The sequence below is a fragment of the Pagrus pagrus genome, assembly GCF_965226575.1.
Source record: "Pagrus pagrus genome assembly, chromosome: 8".
In the NCBI taxonomy this organism is placed as follows: Eukaryota; Metazoa; Chordata; class Actinopteri; order Spariformes; family Sparidae; genus Pagrus; species Pagrus pagrus.
This window is the reverse complement of record NC_140192.1, coordinates 32,250,517-32,273,943: the sequence shown is the minus strand read 5'-3', so window position 1 is coordinate 32,273,943 and position 23,427 is coordinate 32,250,517. Positions and strand designations below refer to the sequence as shown.

The following is a 23,427-nucleotide window of genomic DNA, read 5'->3' as shown; positions in this document are numbered from 1 at the left end:
GGATTTGTTTCTTAAATAAAGTGCACAAAATTATCACTCGAGAACAAATTAAAACAAATGATTTTATAGTGTTCAGAAACTACAATACAATAGTTAAATAAAATGTCTCCCTTCATTGCACTTCTTTTCTGGAATTCTGTCTTAAATAAACAAAGAGTACACAATTATCACTCCACAACAAATGTTATAAAACATTTAAAACAAATGATTTTATTTTTTGTTTTCTTTTGCATGATTTTTCATATGCTTGTATAAATTTGTTGTGTTACCACTGTATCTTTTTAGCCTTTTTACAAATTATAGCTACAGCTTGCCGTTGTTTCATTTTCGGCCAGAAAATACAGCCACGCGGCACTCCTCTTCCTCTCTGACATTCTTCTGCTCCGTCTCTGTGCTGCGTGTGTGTGTGTGTGTGTGTGTGTGTACTGATGGCTGAGCCTGTTTGCTTGCTTGTTTGCCTGAGTCACGTGACGGTACAACGTCAAATCACAAGAGGGCGAGGAGGAGCAGAGTGTCCCTGCTCCGCGCTGTGAGGAGCAGCACTTGAAAGCAGCGACACTTACACAGACAGCCTTATCCTTTTTTGTTTCAGTATCTGAGGAGAACAAACTTGATAGAAAGAATATAACTTTTTATTTTTATTTATTTATTAATAGAAATCAGGAATGTATAAAGTCCCGATCCACACTCCATGCCAGTAGGTGGCGGTAATGCACCAAAACGTTGTTTGTCAACCAGCATAAAACATCAAGAAGAAGAAGAAGAAGACACAGACAGCCAGGTCGCCTCTTTGATGAAACTGCAGCAGTGCATACAGGAGAGACACTGAAACTAAAGTATTGATCTCATTACACTGGTATTCATCAATATCAATACCAACGTTGGTATCGATATTATCGATATTTGGATCGATCCGCCCACCACTAGTAGACGGAGGAAGGAAGTGTGATGACGTATAGGAGGGTGGTCCATTGGTGTGTTCAGCATACGGCTGATCTCCTAACGTTACTGATTGGACACTGATATCAACATCAGTTGATCTGCCAACAGGTCTACTAGCACAGGTTTGTATTTGTGTTCTTTATCAATGCATCTCTTTAGTCTCGCTAAAAGCTGTGTTTCCCTCAGCTGTCGGTCTGTAGTTTGTGTGGCGTAATGTTACTATGCTAAGAGATTGTTACAATTTAGCTAGCCCCAGATAAGATGAAGATACAGCTTTTTGCTCGTCGGTAATTTTAATTTATAAACTAATCTTGCCAGCAATGGCCTTAACGTAATAACTTATGCTGCTGCCCGTATGCATGATAGAGTAACACAAGGGAAGACAACTTGGAGTACGCGTTAGGCTCGTTCGAGATGAGCCAGGCCTGCGCAGAATCGATCACCGGCGACCACCGTACAATGAATGCCGGTTAGATTTGTGTCCGACTTGATCCCGACTTACTCTGACATCATGCACGCGCCGGCAACGATAACCTCACGAGATCAAGGCGGCCGCAGTTGCTCTCCACCGACTGCAAGACCTCAGGGCATGATGGGAAACGCCTGGCTGTCGCCTGATCAAAGAGCTGATTGGCTCTTAGTATGGACTACAAACACTACGTTTTGTCGAAATTCCTAATTTTCTGTGTAATTGTTATATTTAATGCTAGATTATATGAATCTCATGTTATGCAATGAAGGTTTAATCTGTTACCAAACATATTTTGTGTGGTTGATGATGATAATAATAATAATAATAATAATAATAATAATAATAATAATAAAGGTTATTTATATAACACTTATCAAAACGAGCAATCAGTGCTTTACAAGGCAGACAAAAAGAATAAAGGATAGAATACAATGCCAGATACACACATATTCCCACATATATACTGTATATAATTACAAATGTATATCTATATATAGAGATATATATATTTGTGATTATATAATAATAGCCATAGCTATCCGAACGTGTTCTGCAAACTACAGGTAGCCTACAGATGGCCTCAAAGTGCAGCTGGAGACCCGCGGGGGTACCCTGCTGCAGCAAAAATCCATATAACGGGCGTAAATGGTGTCCGAGATGAAAAGGTCCATAAAACTACACAAAAACTTTGTAATATTCCTCAATACTACTCGTCCGCTGCAATCCAAGTGTCCTGAAGTGGCGACATCCAGAGTTTACTCGAAACGACGTCATTTAGTACATTTTTCTAGCCTAAACAGTCACTATGCTATATCTGCCTGGAGGCACGCTCCCGCATGCACGTGAGTCTCCCTCACAGCCGATTGCACTACGGAAGTCGTGCCGGACAAGATCAACAGAACTTGCGATAGATACACACCGGTATTTACATCCAGCAGTGAGTTTCAAAGTTTCAAATCACTAGTGCAGCAGATCCCTCTTGTGTTTGTGTGTTGCTCGGTTGCTCACAGCTGGATGTAAATACCGGTGTGTATCTATCCCGAGTTCTCATTGATCTTGTCCGGCACGGCTGAGGAATAAAAAACTACACTGGACTTCTCATCAGCATGAGGGTGAGTCGATAATGACTGAATTTCCTTCTAGAGTGAACTATTCCTTTAATACCGGGTGTGAATAAGTTCAGGCTACGCCTTCCCTAAATACACAAATACATATCACCTGACAATGTTTTAAATCCAATAAGCATTCAAGATAATATGGTTTGGAGTTGTAAAATGTGCGTAGAAATAATAAGGTCACAGCACTCACTTGCCTTATAATTTTGCACGCAGTGTAAATGTAAGATGAGCCAGCTGCCATGATATTAAAAGCTGAATGCTGCTGGTTAGTTGTCGTGTCATTCAATTGAGCGTGTAATTTAACGTTACACATTAATTTTGACTCAGCCTCTAGAATTTAACATAATAAATCAAAGTTTGGTATAAAATCTGGCAAGTTTGAGATAGTGAGTCAAGATAGGTTGTATTGCAAAGTGTGCTGAAACAAAATTATGATAGAAATGTAAAAATATTGATTTGATTTGTGAGTAAATACACTCACAGGTGTTAACAAGGTGAATTCAAATGTCCCTCTGTGTTGTGTACACTGCATTCATTTTCCATCACAGTGTCACTGCAAGTCTATCTTTTTGTCTACCCTTTAAGTCTCCATTTGTGACCTGTGAGACCTGTCCCCCTGTTCACCTGAGAGCTTACTGCAGTCAGAGTCAGTAGGATGGAGAAGGAGGCCAGGTGCTTCCTGGGGAGGTTTGTAGAGGAGTTCCCAGCTGCTCTAGAGGAAGACAGTCCGCTGCCAGTCAGCTCCCTGAGCCAAAACGTGTCGCTGGAAGAGCTGCATGGAGAGAGTTTGGAGCTAGGCCTGAGGTTGCTGGCTGCCAGGTACGAATGGGAGGGGGGGGGATAAACAAACAAAATTGATTTAATGTGTTTGACAGGCCTAAAGGATAGATGAAAGCCTCAGCAGTGCAAGATTAAAATATTGTCTGTAGAAAATACAGACACAGCTTTTCAGTCTGAAAAGTGAAGCCAGTATGAAAGTGCCTTAAAACTGCATTCTTTCTAATGACCAGCAGGGTGGCGACTCCACCTGTTTCATAAGGAAGTCTGATCACATTTAAGCTTATGAGAAAATGAACCTACTTCTCACTTCATTTATTACCTTAGTTAACAGTTTCCTATTGATTTTATGGTCTCAATCACTAGTTTGAAGTTCTCTTCAATACAACATGATGATTCTTTTGTAAATTATCGATCCATTTAGAGTTAAATAGACCAACAAGCATGGTATGTTTTAGGGCGTGGCTACCTTGTGATTGACAAGTCCATGGTGTGTCCTCAGGATCTCAGTCAGATCCAATCAGGATACCCTCCCCTGCTCCAACCTCTCATCCAAATAGTGGTAAGTTGTACCTGAAAAACAAAAACAAAGAAGCGATGACTAATGCCAAACTTGTCATGGTGGGTTTACACTTGGATTAAATACCGACAGAGTGAGACTGAAGGCCCATCACTGTGATATCTAATATCAATTATTTTCAATTTCAAAAATGTACATACTTTAGTATTATATTAAATCACAACATAAATCTTAACATAAAGCTTTTCTCTTTATGGCTATCTCTCTATTTGTGTACTGATGTGCTTTATAAATCAAGCATCAGAATTCTTTAAAAAATATTATAACATGCGTGAGAACATGTTTGGGCATTCACTGAAAAGAGGAAGTGGGTGTCCCTTAGTGTCATGGTGGTCATGAATTCCTTAATTGTAAATTGAGTTTTAAAATCCATCAGTTCTGCAGCTTTTGAGAGAACTGACAACAGTTTTCTACCATCATATCACTATTTTCCAACTCACCACTGTTCTCTAGGAATGACACTGCTCCCTCTGTGGACCAAATGACGAATATTATATGAGCATTCTAGCTCTTTCTGAAAACGTCCTGTCATGTCCGAATAAAGTAACAACAAACATTTAAATAACAGACAGCTCTGCCTGAATGACAAAAAGCCACCACTTTAACCGACAGATAAGGCCAGAATTCCATGTGTGAAAAGGGCTTCTTTAATTTTTTTCCATCCCCTCACAGCCTGTTACAGATCAATAGGGGTGTCATAATTTTAATTCTTAAATTCCTTTTAATTTCGAAAGTAGTATTCAGTTTTAATTATCAAAAGCATGATCAGCAATTCTCCCATTTTTTTCTCTCCACCCACACCTTCTTGTGTCACAAGGCATGTCCAATGAATAACAAAATCAACACTGTTGTTGTAAGCACCTTTCTGACATCTAGAGAGTTTTTGTTTTGTTTTAAACAGTTTGTTCCCAATTGACTGCTGAAATGTTATTTCATTTTTAGATGCCAACAAAAAAAGGTTAAAGTGAAAACTGAATACAATCGTGGCCTTGAGATTGAAAGTTAAATCCAATTGTGTCCATGTGTCATAAACTTACCTAACTAAATAGAGAAATCGCTGCGCAATTAAGATGTTTCTTTTATTTCCAAATGAGAGTAGTGCATTTAGGCAGTAGCGATGAGGACAGCAGGGGTTGCCGAAAGGGTTAATGGCCCTGTGGTGAAAAGTAGACACAGAATCAATGCATCCTGGTCAACAGAATTGTTGTTCAAGTTGTTGACACTAATTTATTAAATTACACTCTCGCTGGAGCTGGAGAGCTGGTGTGCATGACTAGCGTGTTAAAGCAGCAGTCACAGTGCAAAAGATGGACTGTGGAAAACGGTCCAAAGTGTGGCTTCACCTTGTAAAAGAAAAACACGACAAGTCACGTTGCACATCCAATCTGACGAAACATTTAAGGCAGTATGGCATCGATGCAAACTAGTGTATCACGTTTGATGTCTAGCGGTCTCCGATCCCCAGTGTGTCAGCCCCAGCCAGCACCGGCACATTGCAAGCACCTGCAATATTGTAATAGAAATTTGGAATCTATAAGCAAAACAGAAATTGGAATCGATAAAATTCAAACGATAGTAGTAGCTTTAGTCCACTGACAGAAAAATAATCATACTCATGCTGTAATAAATATTATTTATTAAGTACAATACTAAACATTTGCCTGTTATTCTGTTTTATCATTATAATGTCATCATAGGTTTGTGTTGTCTAGCTGTTAGTCAAACAAAGTGAATTACGTTGGACTCTTGAGATATGCATTTCACTGTTCTCAAATGATTCCTTGAAAGAATCATGGGTAAATCATTTGCCCCTCACAGCGGGTGGAAATAAAGTGCTAAACTATGCACATAATAAGCCGAACAAGATGTGCATTTAATATCTCTCTTTACTGAGGCAGCCTTAACATAAATATGACAGCATTCAATTTCGACTAGTGCTGTATTGAAAGTGTTTTGGAGATGTTACATTAAGTGTTTCAGCCATTTATTCAGATATGAGACTATTAAGACTATTGAGATTATGTAACAAGATGGATGTGTGAAAGAGTCTTATGAACATGTTTTACACATTCTCATGACATCATGGTTTCAGGGCAAATGCCAATCATTATAAACCAGGAAGGATCAACTTTTTCTAAGTCATGCAGTCTGGTCACTCCTCTGGAAAGTCCTGATAAAGATAAACCGTGTTTTCATCAATGTATTTGCAAAACTGCTAATGCACTTAATAGATGGATGGAATAGATGGAAGCGCCTTTTCCCGAATAACTTCTGACGTAGCAAACATTTAACTTGCATTAGCAGGCTTTTCAGCATCTGAGGGCGTTAGTATTCCTTAAATGTAGTGACGAGCCTTAGAACAGCTATTAGTGAACCTTCAAGCTTAGCTAAAGTTAGAGATGAAACATTCAACAAATGAGAATCATTGCTCTGAGTGCTATCTCATCCACTCATGTTTTTTTTTTTTTTTTGGTTAGTCTGCCCTGTCAGGAAACTCAATATCCTGTTTGTAGAAATACCATTGTTCTCCCCACTTCCTGTTTCATAAGCCCAATCGTCCCTGCAATAGAAGTGTAATTCTGAAAAGGAAAAGGAGTGAAGGTTGACAGAAAGTTCATTCCATGCCAAACTCATACAAAATCCAGAACTTTTCCCAGTTCATGTCATGGATTTCCTTGAAAAAAATCATGTTGAAACTGGATTGAAATGTGTCCCCTAAATTAGACCCTAATGGAACTTAGCAACATTCATTCCTTCAAATAGTTGTTGTTGAAAAGTAACAGTAATCAAATTAATAACAGGAAGTAATTTTATTACCAGAACTAAGAATCTGTCATTTTCAAAAATTCATATCTCCACTAGTTTTCTCCTTCTTTTAACCACATTTTGGTTTTGTGTAGCCTTAATGTAGTTCGCATTTGGAAGTTAATTGGTACCTCGCGCCACAGATCTTGTTAAACATAGCTTCAGATGCCAAAAAACCCACTTTTTGGGTTCATTTGACTGTAGAGTTCCCCAAGAAGGATTATTTGAATTTCCTTGAAACTTTAATATGTAAGGTGTTGATATTCATTGTATGTACTGTAAAAAAAATAATAACTGGAGCATTGATCATGCTCCAGTTTTATTTTGGCAATTTCTATTTGCTAGTGTTGGGCTTGTTAGCTGAGGTGGATCACCTCTGGCTGTATGGTCAATCATGTATTCAGGTCTTAACAAACAACACATTATGTATTCCTGCTTGTCTTTGTTGTTTCAGGGGGGCTCCTGCGGAACTCAGTTCCCTCCTGTGCCAGGCAGCGCTATCTGAGCTACTGCAGAATGACCTTTCACCTTTCCACTGCCCTCAGGAAGCTGAGGCCAACCAGGAAGAGGAGCAGCAAGTAGTCAGTAAGTATTTGACTTGATGCTTAAATTGGAGGCTGTAGGTTGTGGTGCTGTTAAAATTTATTGTGTTATACTGAGGCGTGTCTATAATATTTACTCTACCCTCATTAATCCAAATGGGAGGTCTGTTGCCAGGATGAAGCATCAGGAATATATCTCCACTGCCACTTAAGGGTAACGAGCTATGACCACAACATTGGTGGAATTCAGACCTGTTATTAACATTGATCCTGAGTGATCTGATCACAAGTGGACAGATAGACCCATCAGTTCACACAAGTGACCACTTGTGATCAGATCTCAATACCCTGCTCTGTATGCAAATAAATGCGTACATCACTGGGACAAGTGGACTAAATGTTTTTTACACAAATAAGAAATGCCAATTATGTATAACATTTGCTGACTTAACAAGAAGGGCCAAATAGTTAAGAATTTATTGTAGACAGAGGTAGAGGTGCCGAGACACGGCAGAAAAGGGGGAGACTTTTAATTTATCCAGCTGATTTCGCATTAGCTGCAGTGCACACCAACAACCACCAGGTGGCACATGTAGCAGTCCAGACTACAGTGAACACATTGGGGCCCTGAGCTTCCCTCTCCTCCTTCTGGAACCAGACAGCTGTTTTATTTTCTCATTGAAAAGCGTGTGTTGAAGCGTAATTAAAGGTATACACTTTTTGTTATACTGGGTGAAATGGTCTTTCCATCCTGAGAGTAGTCCATACATAATGTCAGGGTTCTTACGGTCATGAAAAACCTGGAAAAGTCATGGAATTTTAAAATGCAAGTTCCAGGCCCTGGAAAAGTTATGGAAAATAATATTTTTTCATAAGTTTTGGAAAAGTCATGGAAATATATCTAAAGTTTCATCAATTAGTCCAAACAAAATCGATGTGTCGTAATAAAATGTAAATTGCCACGGACCGTCATGATATTTTGGTGCTGTGTAAAGTTTATTAAATCTGGCTCAGTCTGTGTTACTGGGCATGCGGCGTGCAAGCGTGTAGGAACTGCAGGCCCACCCACTAGCCTGGAGTTGCTTCTGCTAGCAAACGGACAATGTCGACAAAATGCCAGGGAAGTGCAGCTTCAATAATACATGGCTTTTTAAGGATAATTACCAATTATGGCTGGCAAAAGACACTGACCCATGACGTACTGATTGCTGGGTAATGAGTAGTTAGCACTGGCATTCCTACCCCAATGCACTATTTCTCTCTGTTTATCTCTGACAGAAAATGTGATGGCATTTTTGTCTTTTGAGACATTGACAAAAAACCGTTGGAATTAAAATATGAGAAAATGTATCTAAGTGTGCCTGTCTGGTGTGTTTTTGTTTTAGAGAGGCACCATACATTTCAAATGTAAACCTAATTTTTAAGGGTGTCACGATTTCGATTTTAGATCGAAATCGATCGAAATTAATTCACACTCTCGAACTTCGAATTAAAAAATAGAATCGTCGATGCTGCCACGCCCCCACGTCACGTCCGGTCGGCTTGCCAAGGGGAAAAAAACACACACGTGTTGAAGTGCTGCCAGTCAACCTCCTCTAACTTAGCTACTAGCTAAGCCAGTAGCTATTAGCTACAGCCAGTCAAACGATAGCATGGTGTTACACCATTCCTGTTCGGCTCCCGGACCGTGGTCGGGAAGCACAGGGGAGATGATTTCCTCCAGGGCCGAAGTTTCTGTTTACCTTCGGGGTGAACCCCCTTTCACGTGTTAAGCTGGTCGGGAAATAATACCAGGGAGCTTTGCTGTATCTTGAGGAGCCGTCGCCTTTATTCAGCCAAACCGCAGCCTATATTGTACACTTTGTTGCTGCTGTCGCTACTACTGCTACTTCTTTCGCTTCTCCTTCCTCTCCCATTCATTCACCGTCCGCACGTACGCACGCTCCCTCACTCTCGCTCGCCCACTCACACCTTACGCACCTTGTATATGTCCAACTGTTCGCAAATAGTTTGTTAAGACACTTAATTGTTCAGAGAAGACTATGGACATGGCTGTTTTATTTTTTTGTTTGTTTGTTGTGAACTTGAATGTCATCTTCTGTGAAGAAGACTGCACTTACAAAGGAGAAACTAGATGGCAGGTTATTTTGTTTAAGTTTCCAATTGACTGAAGATATAAGTTATTGTTACATTATGTTGTTAATAAATGTTTTCCATTTGACAATGTAGTGTGGTACATTGCGAACAAAGGTCAGATATTATATTGCATAAAAGTCTAGTCTAAAAATGGCATAGCAACCTGTAAATGTAAAAATAAATGTAAAAAATCGATAATCGAATCGAACCGTGACCTTAGAATCGAAAATTGAATCGAATCGAGGATTTGGAGAATCGTGACACCCCTACTAATTTTACTTAGTGTTACGATAATTAGTTTTCGGTGGTCCCATTGAGATAAAATAATTTCTTTTGGTCATTTTGAAGTCATGGAGAATTCATGGAAAATCATTGGTGAAAAAGTGTAAGAACCCTGTAATGTGTTCAGAAAAAGGAACAAAATAAATCAGACCTCTGTGGCAGCTGCAGGCCTGTAAAAACTCTGACCAATCCCTCCCTCTCGGTCCGAGTTGAAAGAACCAATCAGATGCCTTCATGTCTCGTCCTGCCTGCACCCCCCTCTGTCCCCCCCTCCTCGTGTCACCGTTGCCGGATATATTCAGCACACTCCATATGGAGTAAGCAGGAGATACACACTCCAGGTCAGAGGGTGGCGGTAATGCACACCTAACAGTTGTTTGCCAACAGCCATAAAACAACAGAAGAAGAAGAGCTAGCACAGTTAGCAGGAGATAACAGTGGTAGAGAAAATGCAGCTAAAGTAGCACTTCCAGAAGTGATGCAGAGGTTGCTGTCTTTCTGTTGGACAGGTAATTATTTGTTTTGCTTCGGGGGGATTTGTTTTTTTCATGAAATATGTAACGTTAGCCAACTTAGCTACTTTTGTAGCTTGTATTAGCCCAGTGCTAACGGCTCTCCTCTGCCCTGCTGACGGACTGTCTGATGCGCGTTCAAGTTTGTGGGGGCGGGGCTTTGGACGGAGCACTGACGGGAGGGGGAGAAGGGGGTGGAGCTTAGACGAGGTGCCACTTTCAAATCTTGCTAGGACAGTTTGGAGACTTTTGGAGAACTCCTGTATACTTACTATGAACGCATGGAGATATATAGACATTATATAGAATATTATATTGCATCTCCCTATGTCTTTTACATATTGATATTCTGGGAGGCAACATTAGAATTACTTGTTTGTTAAGTTGATCTTGGGACCTGTAACTGCTTTGAAATGGCTCCAAGTGACTTGTTCAAATCAATAATGTGCTCTTTCAGATCAATGCTGAGGTCCTTAGACTTTCCCATTGTAGTATTTGTGACTGATTCTGAAAGGTGTATCAAACAAGCCTAATTAAAATGGGCCCAGAAAAGTAATCCGCTGTTATCAATCATAATCACTCAGAGGACGTTAAAAGGCTACAAAGAGCAGATTTGGTCACATTTTCAGAAGACCTATAATAAATTAATTATTGAACCAAACTTCATAAATGTTTTTTGTGACAAAGTAGTTTGTGTTCCACTTATTGCATCACAAAAAAATGAGAGTTGTGTATATAAACTTTTCACCATGACTGTACCTTCTGGAAACCAGGTTGATTGTCTGTCTTGTTGTCTGTTTCGTTCTGTATACTCTGTCATGTATTGTACAGTAAGAGGAAAAAGTAGTAACAACCAGAAAGCTGTGATTGATTTCCTGTTTATTTTATCTTATCATCAGTACTTCAGTCAGCCAGAGTTCAACGTCTCTTCCTCAACAAGCTGATAGATGTGGCACTTGCCTGGCATCAAAACTTCCCCAAGCTTCCACCCGCCCCCTCTCGGTTCCTCCACTGCTCTGTTCATGCCATCAAGAACACGAGGAGAAAGATGGAGGACAAATACTTGGCCCTGGCTGAGTTCAACCATCTCTTTGGAATCCAGGTCCAAGACTTTCACTGCACCACCAAACACTGCCTGACACTGGTTTTCCTGTCTTGTTGTTCATAATTCCAAAAGGTTGAAGAAAAACAGAATGAAAATATATCACTAACTTCATGTCTGTTTTTGTCTCTATACCATGGTCCAGGACGGATTGGAGCGTGCCTACTATGCTGTGTTCGATGGCCATGGTGGGGTGGACTCCGCCACCTACGCAGCCACTCACCTCCATGTTGTTCTGAGTAAACAGGAGACACTGCAGAATGATGCTGCCACAGCCTTTAAAACTGCCTTCAAACACACAGATGACATGTTCAAGGCCAAAGCCAAAAGAGAGGTACTGAGCATCCTGAACACACAGGTTTCTTCTGACATATGCATCGTTACACACTAGGGATGTATAGTATATCTGGCTGATTTTAATTATGGCTAGAACCAATAATATGTAGCCAACTTACTTTCTTTTAACTTCACAATCCCAGCATCTACATGCTTCAATATAGTAGATGATGATATGCACTTTGAGAGTTTTTTTGTGATCCACCAATAAAGAGAAAAAGAGCTGCGTGATGTTGTCTCGCTCATAACATCAAGGTTCTGCTGCTGGGTCAAGCCTGGCAGTGTAGACAGGAGAGCCAAACATGTTGCCTTTGTGGATGTTTTTTTACAGTTTCAGAGGTTTCACTACATGATTGTAAATTGCAGAAAATGTGCCACAAGGGTTCCCAGAGGAGGGAAAAAGTCAACAAATGTTAGTGTAGTTATGGAACATATTATATTAACCATCTTTGCTCACTACATCTTAGCCTTTCCTATCCTCTTTTTTAATACAATAATGTGAAATTATTATTTATCGCAACAGTATCGCCATTAGAAGCAGGTAATTAATTGTTAACGGTATCGGCTGAAAAAATCCATATCGTGCATCCATATTACAAACATTAGTCACTGCTATAATCACAGATGTTCAGTGTTGAATTATAATCCAGGAATGTGTCAACCAATTACAAAAAAATTCTATAAATCAAGTGATTAAAATTGTAACGATGTGTCATAATCTCAAAGTACAAAAAGTAATTAGTATTGAATTTAACTTTAGACAATCTAAATGTTGAATTATTTGTTTGATAATTTGTTTGTTTAATTAATTAATTATTTATTTAATTAATTAATTTAAAAGGCTTTTAGATATAACTTTTTGTTTTTACACTTATTGTCTGCTTCATATCACATCTAACAGTTGTACTTGTGTCCTGCTTCAACATTTACACTTTCCATTTTGTGTATGCTCTTATTGAAAGACATGTAAGCAGTGTGGCTCCTTAAGTTAAGAAATTCACTAAAGTACAACCCACAGAGCTGACTGTACAGCTGCTATGTGTTGCCGTACAGAGGTCCTACCACTGTTTTGTGGGCTTCTGGTGTTTTCTGGTTGTCCTATGTACACTGCTGCAGACAAACCTTAATTGAAGATGTGTTTATTTGTTGTCAGCGTCTGCGGAGTGGCACTACAGGTGTGGCAGTCCTGATCCAGGATCAGGAGCTTACTGTGTCCTGGCTGGGAGACTCTCAAGCAATACTGGTCAGAAAGGGACAAGTTGTAACACTTATGGACCCCCATAAACCAGACAGAGAGGTAGGGAGATCTCATAAACATACACGGACTGATGCGCACACACACACACAGCTCTATGCTGCCTGGAATTTCAGTGTGTTTTGTATTCAAAATAGGGAAGGTCAAGATACAAAACAAAGGTCACCTCCCAGGAATATGTATTTTCCAAAATATCGGATAAATGAACCATCACGATACTGATCAGCGTTTCCCCTAGCATGGAGTAGCAGCAGTGGTGTCACATGTGCAAAGATTTTTTGTACATTTGCAAAGTACGATGTTGGATTGTTTCTACTAGGCTTGGGCGATTGGACGAATATATCGCCCATCGGCTGAGTCCATCACGGTTGGTTTCATTTTTGGCGATTTTTTGGGCGATTTTTGTCATTTTATTTTGCTTAATTGATAGTCTGCCTCCACAGAATTCAACACGGTACATATAGTTCATAATTACTATGTAGAGCGCAATTCAAAGTGTGCGCGTATTGGAACTGGCAGCTTCACACAAAATTTCCAACGAGTCTTTCACAAAATGGCGGAGCTGAAAGTAAAGTTAATTCATAAGCCATATTTGAGAACTACATCAAAAAAAGATGTGCAGTTGTGCACCCCAATCGTTGTAATAGGACAGGTATGTTATCCTGATCTCCCACCTGTTTGCTCATTTAGAGGCTGTGAGCGAATGTGTCCTTCTGCAGCCTCGCCCCCTGCGCCCGCAAAGCACGCTAAACTTTTTTGCTGCATTAATGTGGTGTCGGAAGATCCGAGTTGCCGCGTTGTTTTTCTGACATGAGGTGGCGTTCAAGTGAATTATCCCATTCTGAAAGTAATTTTTACAGCATTAGGGCTATAAGTATGTATGAGGTGTGAAGAGCCAGTTTTTAAAATTCATCTGAAAATTCAAACATGCAGGGACATTTACATGACATTTTCTCAAGAGCAATTCCTGAAGGGGACACCAAATGTAGTGCTGGTCAACCTGTCACCCTGCCAGCTAAGAAAAACTACATTGCTACATTGCTACTGCGTTGTGTTTACAGTGATATACTCAGACGCAAATCATATGTTTTTCCAGGATGGGGGGTAGTGCCCCCCCTGCCCCCCAGCGATTTATGCCTATGTGATTGGACAAACAAGCTAGCCTATTATTTTATGTGTAACCCCTATCACCCAAAATTTTCAGTGATATAATAACAAAAAAATTTGACAATCCTTTATTAATCCTGTGTAAATAATCATTATCTGTGAGAGAATCTGTCAACTGTCTTTGATTGTCAGCTGTCGCGCATCACGGTGCCCCTTGCACACAGTAGGCCGGCCTGAAGGATGAAGAAAACGATTGGTTCATGTGGAATACCTACTGTCTTTACATCAACCTGGATTAAACAAATGTTTTTTATTTCACAAAATGATGTTAACTTACGTTTTCCCAAAACATTACTGCATTCGCTGTAATGTTACTGTGCGACACTCACAAGAAGGTGCAGGACAGTTTTTTTCCCTTTTGCGACAATAACGATCCTGACTCAACATTCCTTGTTGTTGACATTTACCCGCGTAAAGTTTCTTGTTTATATGCTTTTAATGTTTTACTTGTGTGTGCGAAATGTCTGGATAGGAATTCTAAATGCTGTATCGTAGGCAACTGGACGTGTTTCAGTTCCTTGAAACACATCAAGAAACTATAACTCGTCCAGTTGCCTACGATACAGCATTTCAACCTTCATCAACATGTCTGGATATGAAGCGCCACTAGTGAGAAAAAATACAACTTTCTGAAGTTATAAGGCCGAGTCCTCTCCGTTTCTCTGCTTTACTGACAAGTGTGTGACGGTGCAAAATGATGTAACGTTAGTTTCTAAAGTTATAAGAATGTGTCCCCTCTTTTCCACTTACATGCTTCTACCTGCAGGTGTGTTAATTGACCTGTAGCTATATGAAGCATCCATAGCGCAAAATGATATAGCCTAAGATAAAACACAGTCCTCTCCACTCTCCACTCCTCTCTTCCCCTCTCCTCCCCTTTCCTCCTCGTCTCCTCTCCTCTCCTCTCATGAAAAAAATAAAAATTCAGCAGTCGCGGTCACATTTCAGCAGCGGAGGTGCACCGCTGCTAGATGCATATACAGGAAACACTGTAGAGCCTCCAACCCAGTAAAAGGCAGTAATGCACCTAAAAGCTGTTTTTCAACTGCTGTTAAGCAATCAATACAGAAGAAGACCCAATAAAACGAGCCAAAGAAGAAGACAGCGTGACTTATGCCAACTTCAAATGAGACACCAGACCCACCTGCTTCTTTCATATCAGCTGTGTGGCAAAGTATTGGAGAAAGAGTTGTGGATCGGATGAGGGCGGTGTGTTGGTGTTGTTGGACAGTTGTATGTGAGTTTAAACAGGTTGAACATGCAAATGCACATTAGATCATCCAGAGATGTGTCAATCACCGGAGCGAGTTAAGACATTGTTTTGTTATCTTTAACTACTTCTGCATCTTTCAGGCTACGTTAGGGAAATTCTCCTCGTTGAAGTTTGAAAGGTTACTAATTCTTAGGCAAAAACAACTGCCCCTCATATGAATTCCTGACCTGTTCTAGCCCTGACAACTCCCACCCTGGTTCTCCCATTCTCTCACATACTGATATGTTCAATCCATACATTGATTTCTGAATGTAAAACAGTTTAATTGCCACAGCGACAGAAACCATTAAATAATCAAAATGTAGGAGTAGGAGAAATGGAGAAATCTCCAAATTCTTCAAACCCATGCTACTTTGTAATGCTTCTGCATCTTCATAGTTTGAGCTACAGGTGTCATTTAAACTTTAAACAGTTTACAATACTTTGAACTATTAAACTTGCATTCAGATTTTTAAAGTCTTTTATAGTTTTTGAAATATTACAGTTTTAGTTTTATGGGTTTTTAGCTCCTCTTCAGATTTTATAATGGGTGTGATTTGAAATTTTTTTCGCATGGAGCTGTGTCGCCAAACCCTATCACTGTTGGAGCTCACGCTGAAGTCATGATGTTAATGTTGCTGATTATCTGGACATTCATGAACAACAATGGAGGAGATCATCACTAATCATGGCCATTTGTGGACACCCAGAGATGTACAATAACACATCTACTCTCACCAAGACAGGACAAATAAGGAGCTGCCTCTTCGCGTTTCGTCTGAACACGGCATAAAGGAATTACCCTTTTCATTTTAAAGACTTCATGTTGTTTCCTTCAGCACTTCCCGGTGGTCAAACTTTACCCCGTTAAACAGTTGATAAATTTGAGCATCTGTACATGACCAATGACGGCTACATGGCACATGTGGAGTTAGAATTCACCTAACAGTGAAGATAGTTTTAAAAAATTACTGCATATAAAAAATGGTAAGGTCTCTTTTGTCCTCCACTGTACAGGATGAGAAACAGAGAATTGAGGACCTTGGTGGCTGTATCACCTTCATGGGATGCTGGCGTGTTAATGGAACCTATGCTGTATCCAGAGCTATAGGTGAGTTAATTACGAGCAACAAGAACAGCGCAAAATGCATTTGTGTGGCATTCCTGTTGTTTTTGTGGGCTGAATACACTAAGGGGCCAAATGTATAAACCATGCATTGACACAAACAATGTACGTATCCCACTTTCCACGCAGGTCTCCAAATGTATAAAAGTCTATGGGCGGTGTGACCGTGCGTGCTGATACATATCTTTCACACCGCCACTTTCCAAACAGATTTCTGAATGTATAAAAATTAGGGCTGTCACGATTCTCCAAATCCTCGATTCGATTCAATTTTCGATTCTTAGGTCACGGTTCGATTTGATTCTCGATTTTTACATTTATTTTTTTTAAAGCACAGGTTGCTGCCATTTTTAGACTAGACTTTTACTGCTATTTAACAGAGGTTCTGTTCACGGTCTGCAAGATTACACTTCCTGTTATTCAACTTCTTTGCTTCTAACATTTCTCATCAACACTAAACTAAACGCTGGCCTTTCTTTTTATGCAAACCAGGTAATTGGGGGCATGTTTAGAGCTATTTATAGTGAACTGTGGGGTATATTCAGAAAGCTTGTGCTTGTGCTCGTGCTCATGCTCATGCTTGAGTTTTATCATATTGTAGCTACTAGATGAATGAAATAGTAAAATACCCCTATCTAACTTCTATAAGGAGAGACTTACTGAAAACATAGCTTTCTTTTTTGAGGAATATACTGGAAACCTCCCTTACAGTTTGACTAACGTCTAATTAGATTTACTTCAGAGATGCCTTCAAAATAAATTATATTAAATGAAATTTCTGTCCCTTTTTAAGAGCTCTGAGTTCAATTCAAATACCAAGCCAACCAACATAGCGTCTTATTTCAGGCTGCTCCACCCACTGTGTGTTAAATTCTCTAGCTGCCAGACTAGGGACAGTTTGTTTTATTTTTACCAACACAGTCTTGAGTCTTGATTTTTAGCAACTTATTGTAAGTGTACAGATATACAGTATTTACAAACAGTTGTTTGTACAGTTGATCTTGGGACCTGTAACTGCTTTGAAATGGCTCCAAGGGACTTTGCTGAATTGTTCAAATCAATAATGCACTCTTTCAGATCAATGCTGAGCTCCTTAGACTTTCCCATTGTAGTATTTGTGGCTGTGTCTAGTGGGTGTGTCAAACAAGCCCTTTTAAAATGGGCCCAGAAAAGTCATCAGCTGTTCTCAATCATAATCACTCACAAGAAGAGGCCATGCTACAAAGAACATTCTGCTCGTCTGTTTTGCTGGGTCTGGTGTCGCTTATCTTCCTCTTGACAATACCCCATAGATTCTTTATGGGGTTCAGGTTAGGCGAGTTGGCTCGCCAATCAAGCACAGTAATGTCATGGTCAGCAAACCAGTTACTAGTCTTGCTGGAAAAGGAAATCAGCTTCTCACAGTATGCAGATCATACAATGTGAGTGCTGACTGAGATTGAAACAAGCTTAAAAGGGAGAAATGTGAACAATAATTGCCTGAAATGTCATAAAACTATAATGCATTGCATTACACTACTGAAAAACCCTCATGTCAAACTGCTTTAGCTTAAGAAGGTGAGAGATGAATAAGCATTAGTTAAAAAGCTGTGAGATAACGGTAATAAGTTGAAAAAAGTGCAATATTTGAAAAGGCATAAGGGGAAGAAAAAATGTGTAAGTGGCAGAATTCTCATGAAAGAGCTGAACGTTGTGATATTTGACAGTAGAAGAAGAGGAAAGAAGAACAGGTAGGTTGAAAAAAGCTAAAAATTTTAAAAGCCATAACAGGATGAAGGAAGAAGGGCTCCCTTTTGCTTAAAAGCCGAACAATCTAAAACTTGAATTCCTATTGCTGTAGTAGTAGTAGTAGTAGTAGTAGTAGTAGTAAGCCTAGTAGTGTAAATAGTATTGGTGGTAAAAGTAGTAAAAGCTGTAAAGTTCTGTGCATAAAGAAGTCAAAATTACAAGAAGCAGCACTACTGCAAAACTGATTCATGATGTCTATGTATTTCTTCCTTTAGAGAAGTAGAATATTTGTTTCTACAGTTTAAGCATGTTTTTAAATGGCTAGGTTAAGCAAAGTGCTTGCATACATGTAATATCTATAGCTTTGTTGTTTAAGAGAGGGGGAAAGGCTGTATCGGATTGATATCGGTATCAGCAGACACATGTTGTCTGATCGGTATCGAGCATGAAAAAGTGATATCGACCCATCCCTTATTATATAAGCACAAATTAAAAAAAAATATATGTGAGATTTTTAAAAGCTGAAAAACAAGAAAAATATTTTAAAGTCTTGTAACTGCTTTCAAGTTGGAAGGGTGTCTGTAGCTCAATCTATCAAGAAGCAGAAGATTTCCAAATTAGCAATGGTTTGAAGAGGATTTGAAGATTTCTCCATAAGAATGAATGGGCAAAAGTTTGGAGAAAAAACTTAAAAATTATAAAAGGCAGAAATACCAGCCTTAGCCATCATCTCCTTAACGAGCTACACATTTTGATAGGTGAATGGTTTCTATAGCCCAAAAGATGCAGGAGTAGTGAGCCCGTATGAAAGAGGGAATAATGACTAGAAAAATTGTATTTCCTGCAAAAATACAGTGTGAATGCTTAAGTGCAGCTCAAGTGATTTTGAAAAAACTACTGAATATACCAGAAAATAACTGCCCGAGGTAGTAGTAGAAGTAGTTGTAAGAGAAGTAGTAGAAGTAACTTTAAGAGAAGTAGTAGTAGAAATAGTTGTAAGAGGAATAGTAGTGGTTTTAAAAGAAGTAGTAGAAGTAGTTGTAAGAGAATTGGTAGTAGTAGTAGTTGTAGAAGTAGTAGTAGAAGTAATTTTAAGAGAAGTAGTAGAAGTAGTTGTAAGAGAACTAGTAGAAGTGGTTGTAAGATAATTAGTAGTAGTAGAAGTAGTTGTAAGAGAATTAGTAGTAGTAGTAGTAGTAGTAGTAGTAGTAGAAGTAGTTGTAAGAGAAGTAGTAAAAGTAGTTGAAAGTTGCAATACACACCCATTATAAAATCTGAAGACGAGCTAAAAAAACATAAACTAAAACTGTGTTCATTTCTAAACTGTAAAAAAATGTAAAAAGCTGAAATACGTGCTGAAAAGTTCTTGTAACTGCTGAAATGTTGAACAGTGTCTGTAGCTCAAAGTATAGAGGAGCAGCAGGGTGGGTTTGAAGATGATATGAAGATTTCTCCATTTGCTTCCATTGTAAAATTATTTTTGAAAAAGCTGAATATTTGAAAATGTATGAAGGTTAGCAAAAGGAAAACAGTTGAACATTTCAATAGTTGAATGGTCTCTGTAGCTGAACATATACTGAAGCAGTAACAGAAAGAAAGTTGAAACATTTCCCATAAGGCTGAATGGGGAAAGATTTGCAGAAAAAGCTGAATATTTCATAAAGTATAATAGATAGAAATACCAAAAGCATATCATAGTCCTAATGTCCTTGAGCTGAATGGTTTGATATTTGAACGGTTTCTGTACGAGAAAGTATGAAGGAGGACTTTTCGAAAAATTTACAGATGGCAGAATAATAATAAACGGGAAGAACAATAGTGTGAATGCTGCATCAGCAGCACTGATCACATCAATTTTATTTATATAGCCCAAAATCACAATCACATTGCCTCAGTGGGCTTTACAAACTGTACAGTGAATGACATCCTCTCTCCTTAAACCCTTGATTCAAGTGAGGAAAAACTTGCCATATTGAGAAAAAGGGAGCCTGAATGAAAAGGGAGGAGGAGGAGGAGGAGGAGGAGGAAAGTTAGAGAAATGCGATGTTTATCAGAATAAACACATTCGTCGGCAGGACAATGTGAATTCCAATACTATAGGCAACTCATTGAGACTGAGACCGACCAACTGAAGAGGCTAGCAATCGTAGTCAAGGACTAAGGCTAAATCAGAGAATTAAGTTATGTTTGGTCAGCTGGGAGGTTATTCCAGAGGAAGGGGGCATGATAGGAAAAAGCCCTGCAGCCAGCTGACTTCTTTTTAACCCTGGGAACTGTCAGGATCTCTCAATTCTGAGAGCGTAATGCTGATAGCGTCATTCCAGAAGAACAATAAATTCCAGAATAGTGTGAATGCAGACTCGGCATTCTCACTCACTAGAAAACTATTTCCTCTGAAAAACCAGTGTGAATGCTGTCAGCTGAAGTGATTCTAAAAGAATCAAAGAATATGCGAAATGTGAATGGACTGCCTGAAATTGAAGAAAATCCATTGCACCACACTGCTGAAAAATCCTGAAGTCGAATTTCATTAGCTTAAGAAGGTAAGAGATGAATAATCATTGCTAGAAAAGCTGTAAGGTATCTGTAATACTGTCAAAACTGGAAGTTCAAATGAGGTACCTGAAAACGCTCAATATTGTAATGAAGAAAAGAAGAACAAGTTGTAAAAGCTTGATATTCTAAAGGGCATAAAAGGTACAAAAATGTGTACTATGGCACCTATATATCTGTGAAAATCTAATCTTTAATTTCAACCAGATGAGGTTCATGGGAGTAAGATTAGTAAGATTGCCTGTGATGACTATTGATCTTTATTTTAACCAAATAATTCACCTGTGAATAAACAAAATAGGCGTGGGCTGAGTCAGCATAACGTGGTGAACACACTGCCTGCGTGAGTAGTGCGGCTCACGCGCGTGAGCTGCAGCAACGCATCATCTAGAGATCTGTAGTCTTGCCTATTTTTACTGCAGCTCGCACACAGACTTGGCAAAAATAGTCCTGTATATACCTGTAGACAGTCATATCGACATCATACCAGGGTTTTACCACAGTTTTATTGTCTGTGTCTATAGAATATGATACATATAATATACAGTGTTCCACAGGTAAGGAGTTACTGCTGTGTTTAGCTGCATTTGCTGACCACATTCTGCCTCACTCCTCCAGGTGACTTTGACCAGAAGCCCTATGTGTCCGGAGAAGCTGACTGCTCAGTAACCCAGCTGTTTGGGGACGAGGACTACATACTTCTGGCGTGCGATGGCTTCTTTGATGCAGTCAAACCTTCAGAGGTCCCACATTTAGTCCTGGATGCACTCCAACAGTCTGGTGACACAGAGGGCAGGGGAGACGCTCCGCAGGAACAGTCTGAGCAGTCTGTTGGACTGAGAGTCGCTCAACAGTTGGTAGGTCACGCTAAGGCAGCCGGTTCTAGTGATAACATCACAGTTATTCTGGTGTTCCTGCGTCCACCAGAGCAGCTTCTGGCTCAAGACTCCACCACAGGACCTGCACAAGCAACTCGGGACTCCACTTCCCAAGATGCACTGCAGCAGTGAAAGAGGAGGTCTGCCCCCCGACACCTATGTGCCAAGCTACTGCCTGACTCAGCATTTCTTTCTCAGTCTGTTTTTGTCCCCCAGGTGCTGTCAGACATCATTTGATGCAAACAAAACACATAAACACAGCAGTGTGTAGCCACAGTTTGTCACTGCTTTAGAGGAGTGTTGATTTGACTGTGTTTAGACCAGATCATCTAAAATGGTCTACTAGATGATGCAGGGCCAAATTAAAGGTGTTATAATATTCAGCCCCTAAATGTGGCATTCCATCCCCCACTACCATTACATACATCCCACAATACTGCTGTTGTTCCAATTGTCTGCTCCCTCAAGTGGTTGCTAATTTGTTACACTAGCTAACGTTGCTAGCGCTAGCTTTTTAATGTTTTCAATATGCATCTGGACAAAAATGTATCCATAATTTTTCTCATGCTAGTTTGTCTAGATGAATGTGTGAATCCACCTGTTAAAAGGAACCAGAATACAGGAAATTACCTCTACTAATTTTCTAGGGGAGAACCCCCAGAACCTCATTAGATTGCCCCACCCACATTTGAAATGCTTCCTACACCCATGAAAATAAGTATATCAACTTATGTATTTACACAATAAGTACATTTCTACCAGCACTCCTGCCTTTTTTTTTCAGCTATATCAATGCTTTTTTGCTGTGATAATGTTTTCACATTCTTCAGAGGCATGAGTAAACTGAAGCAATTGATCTATTTTTTACATTTCTGCAGTAGTAGAGTCAATGACATACTGAACGCATACAGAGCATAAAGACGAAAGCCTGAGTTCGTGTATACACATGTAGAGGTGTTTGGATTTAATAGATTCAGTGGTACTTTAATTACCGTATTCAATAGTGGATATATTTTACACTTAGCTTTACTGACTTGTAAAATAAATCATTACAGCTTTTCTTTGCTTTCGAACTCTCTGCCAGACAGAAAAGCTTGCCTCCTCGTGACCTCTGTACTGTTCTGACAAGTCTGTTACTTTTCCTGTCTTTTTGCTCTGTGTAAGTTTTTGCTGACAAGCTTAAGTTGTCATCAATAACATCTCATCCATATGTTCTCAATGCATCACCAGTATTAAATGTATTTTGTGGATTGCACTCAGATGCAACTGTAACTGTGCCTTCAACAGTCATGATGGCTCAATGAAATGCCTTGGAAAGTTGTTATTCTCTGCTGCAGTGAATAGTTTTAGTGCTATCTGAGGGAAATTGAATTCTTATTGAAGCTACTGTTAACTCCAGTCTAAAAAATGCCAATGAGCCTTCAAGAAATGATATCAGTTGATCTCTAATGCCAAACACTACGACCACTAACAGTATTTTACAGGGTGCACTTTGCAGGAAAGGACTTCCATTAAGTCAGTAAATCTTGCAATTGGTTCTGAGCCGTAATTTTAGGCAACAGTGTGGTCAGTGTTTTTGTTTTGAAGTAGTGCTACTTTGCCAAAACTACATACAAAAGCTTGGCATGCTGAGCTAAGGGAGTATTGATGTGGATCACAAACTCTTGACAGTATTTCTAACTCCTGTGTTTGATTTTTTAAAATATATTTTATTAACAGTTCTTAATCATGTCTTATTGACAACATTTATATTAGCTGTAGAAATATTGCGATGTAATAAAACTATTTTGTTTTGCTGACAAGATATGTGTGTGTAATGTTTGGTATCAACAGATGAAATTAAAGCAATGAGGATAAAAATGTT

General features: G+C 39.4%; 1 protein-coding gene across 1 annotated transcript; it reads left to right on the top strand.

The window, feature by feature from the left end:
- Positions 1–736: 736 nt before the first annotated feature.
- Positions 737–23,427, top strand: ppm1f (protein phosphatase, Mg2+/Mn2+ dependent, 1F). Its single transcript, XM_084358851.1, has 8 exons — positions 737–1,064; positions 3,118–3,351; positions 7,149–7,279; positions 11,066–11,268; positions 11,414–11,602; positions 12,758–12,901; positions 16,296–16,389; positions 21,304–23,427. Exons 2-8 carry the CDS (start codon positions 3,188–3,190, stop codon positions 21,693–21,695), a joined length of 1,317 nt encoding a protein of 438 aa, XP_084214977.1. The 5' UTR covers positions 737–1,064; positions 3,118–3,187; the 3' UTR covers positions 21,696–23,427.

What these genes read in the sequence shown, in the direction of transcription:
- ppm1f (XM_084358851.1), top strand. Translation starts at nt 3,188, where the DNA reads ATGGAGAAGGAGGCCAGGTGCTTCCTGGGGAGGTTTGTAGAGGAGTTC. An exon ending in CTGAGGTTGCTGGCTGCCAG is followed by an intron (nt 3,352 to 7,148) that starts GTACGAATGGGA and finishes TTGTTGTTTCAG; the next exon opens with GGGGGCTCCTGCGGAACTCA. An exon ending in ACCATCTCTTTGGAATCCAG is followed by an intron (nt 11,269 to 11,413) that starts GTCCAAGACTTT and finishes ACCATGGTCCAG; the next exon opens with GACGGATTGGAGCGTGCCTA.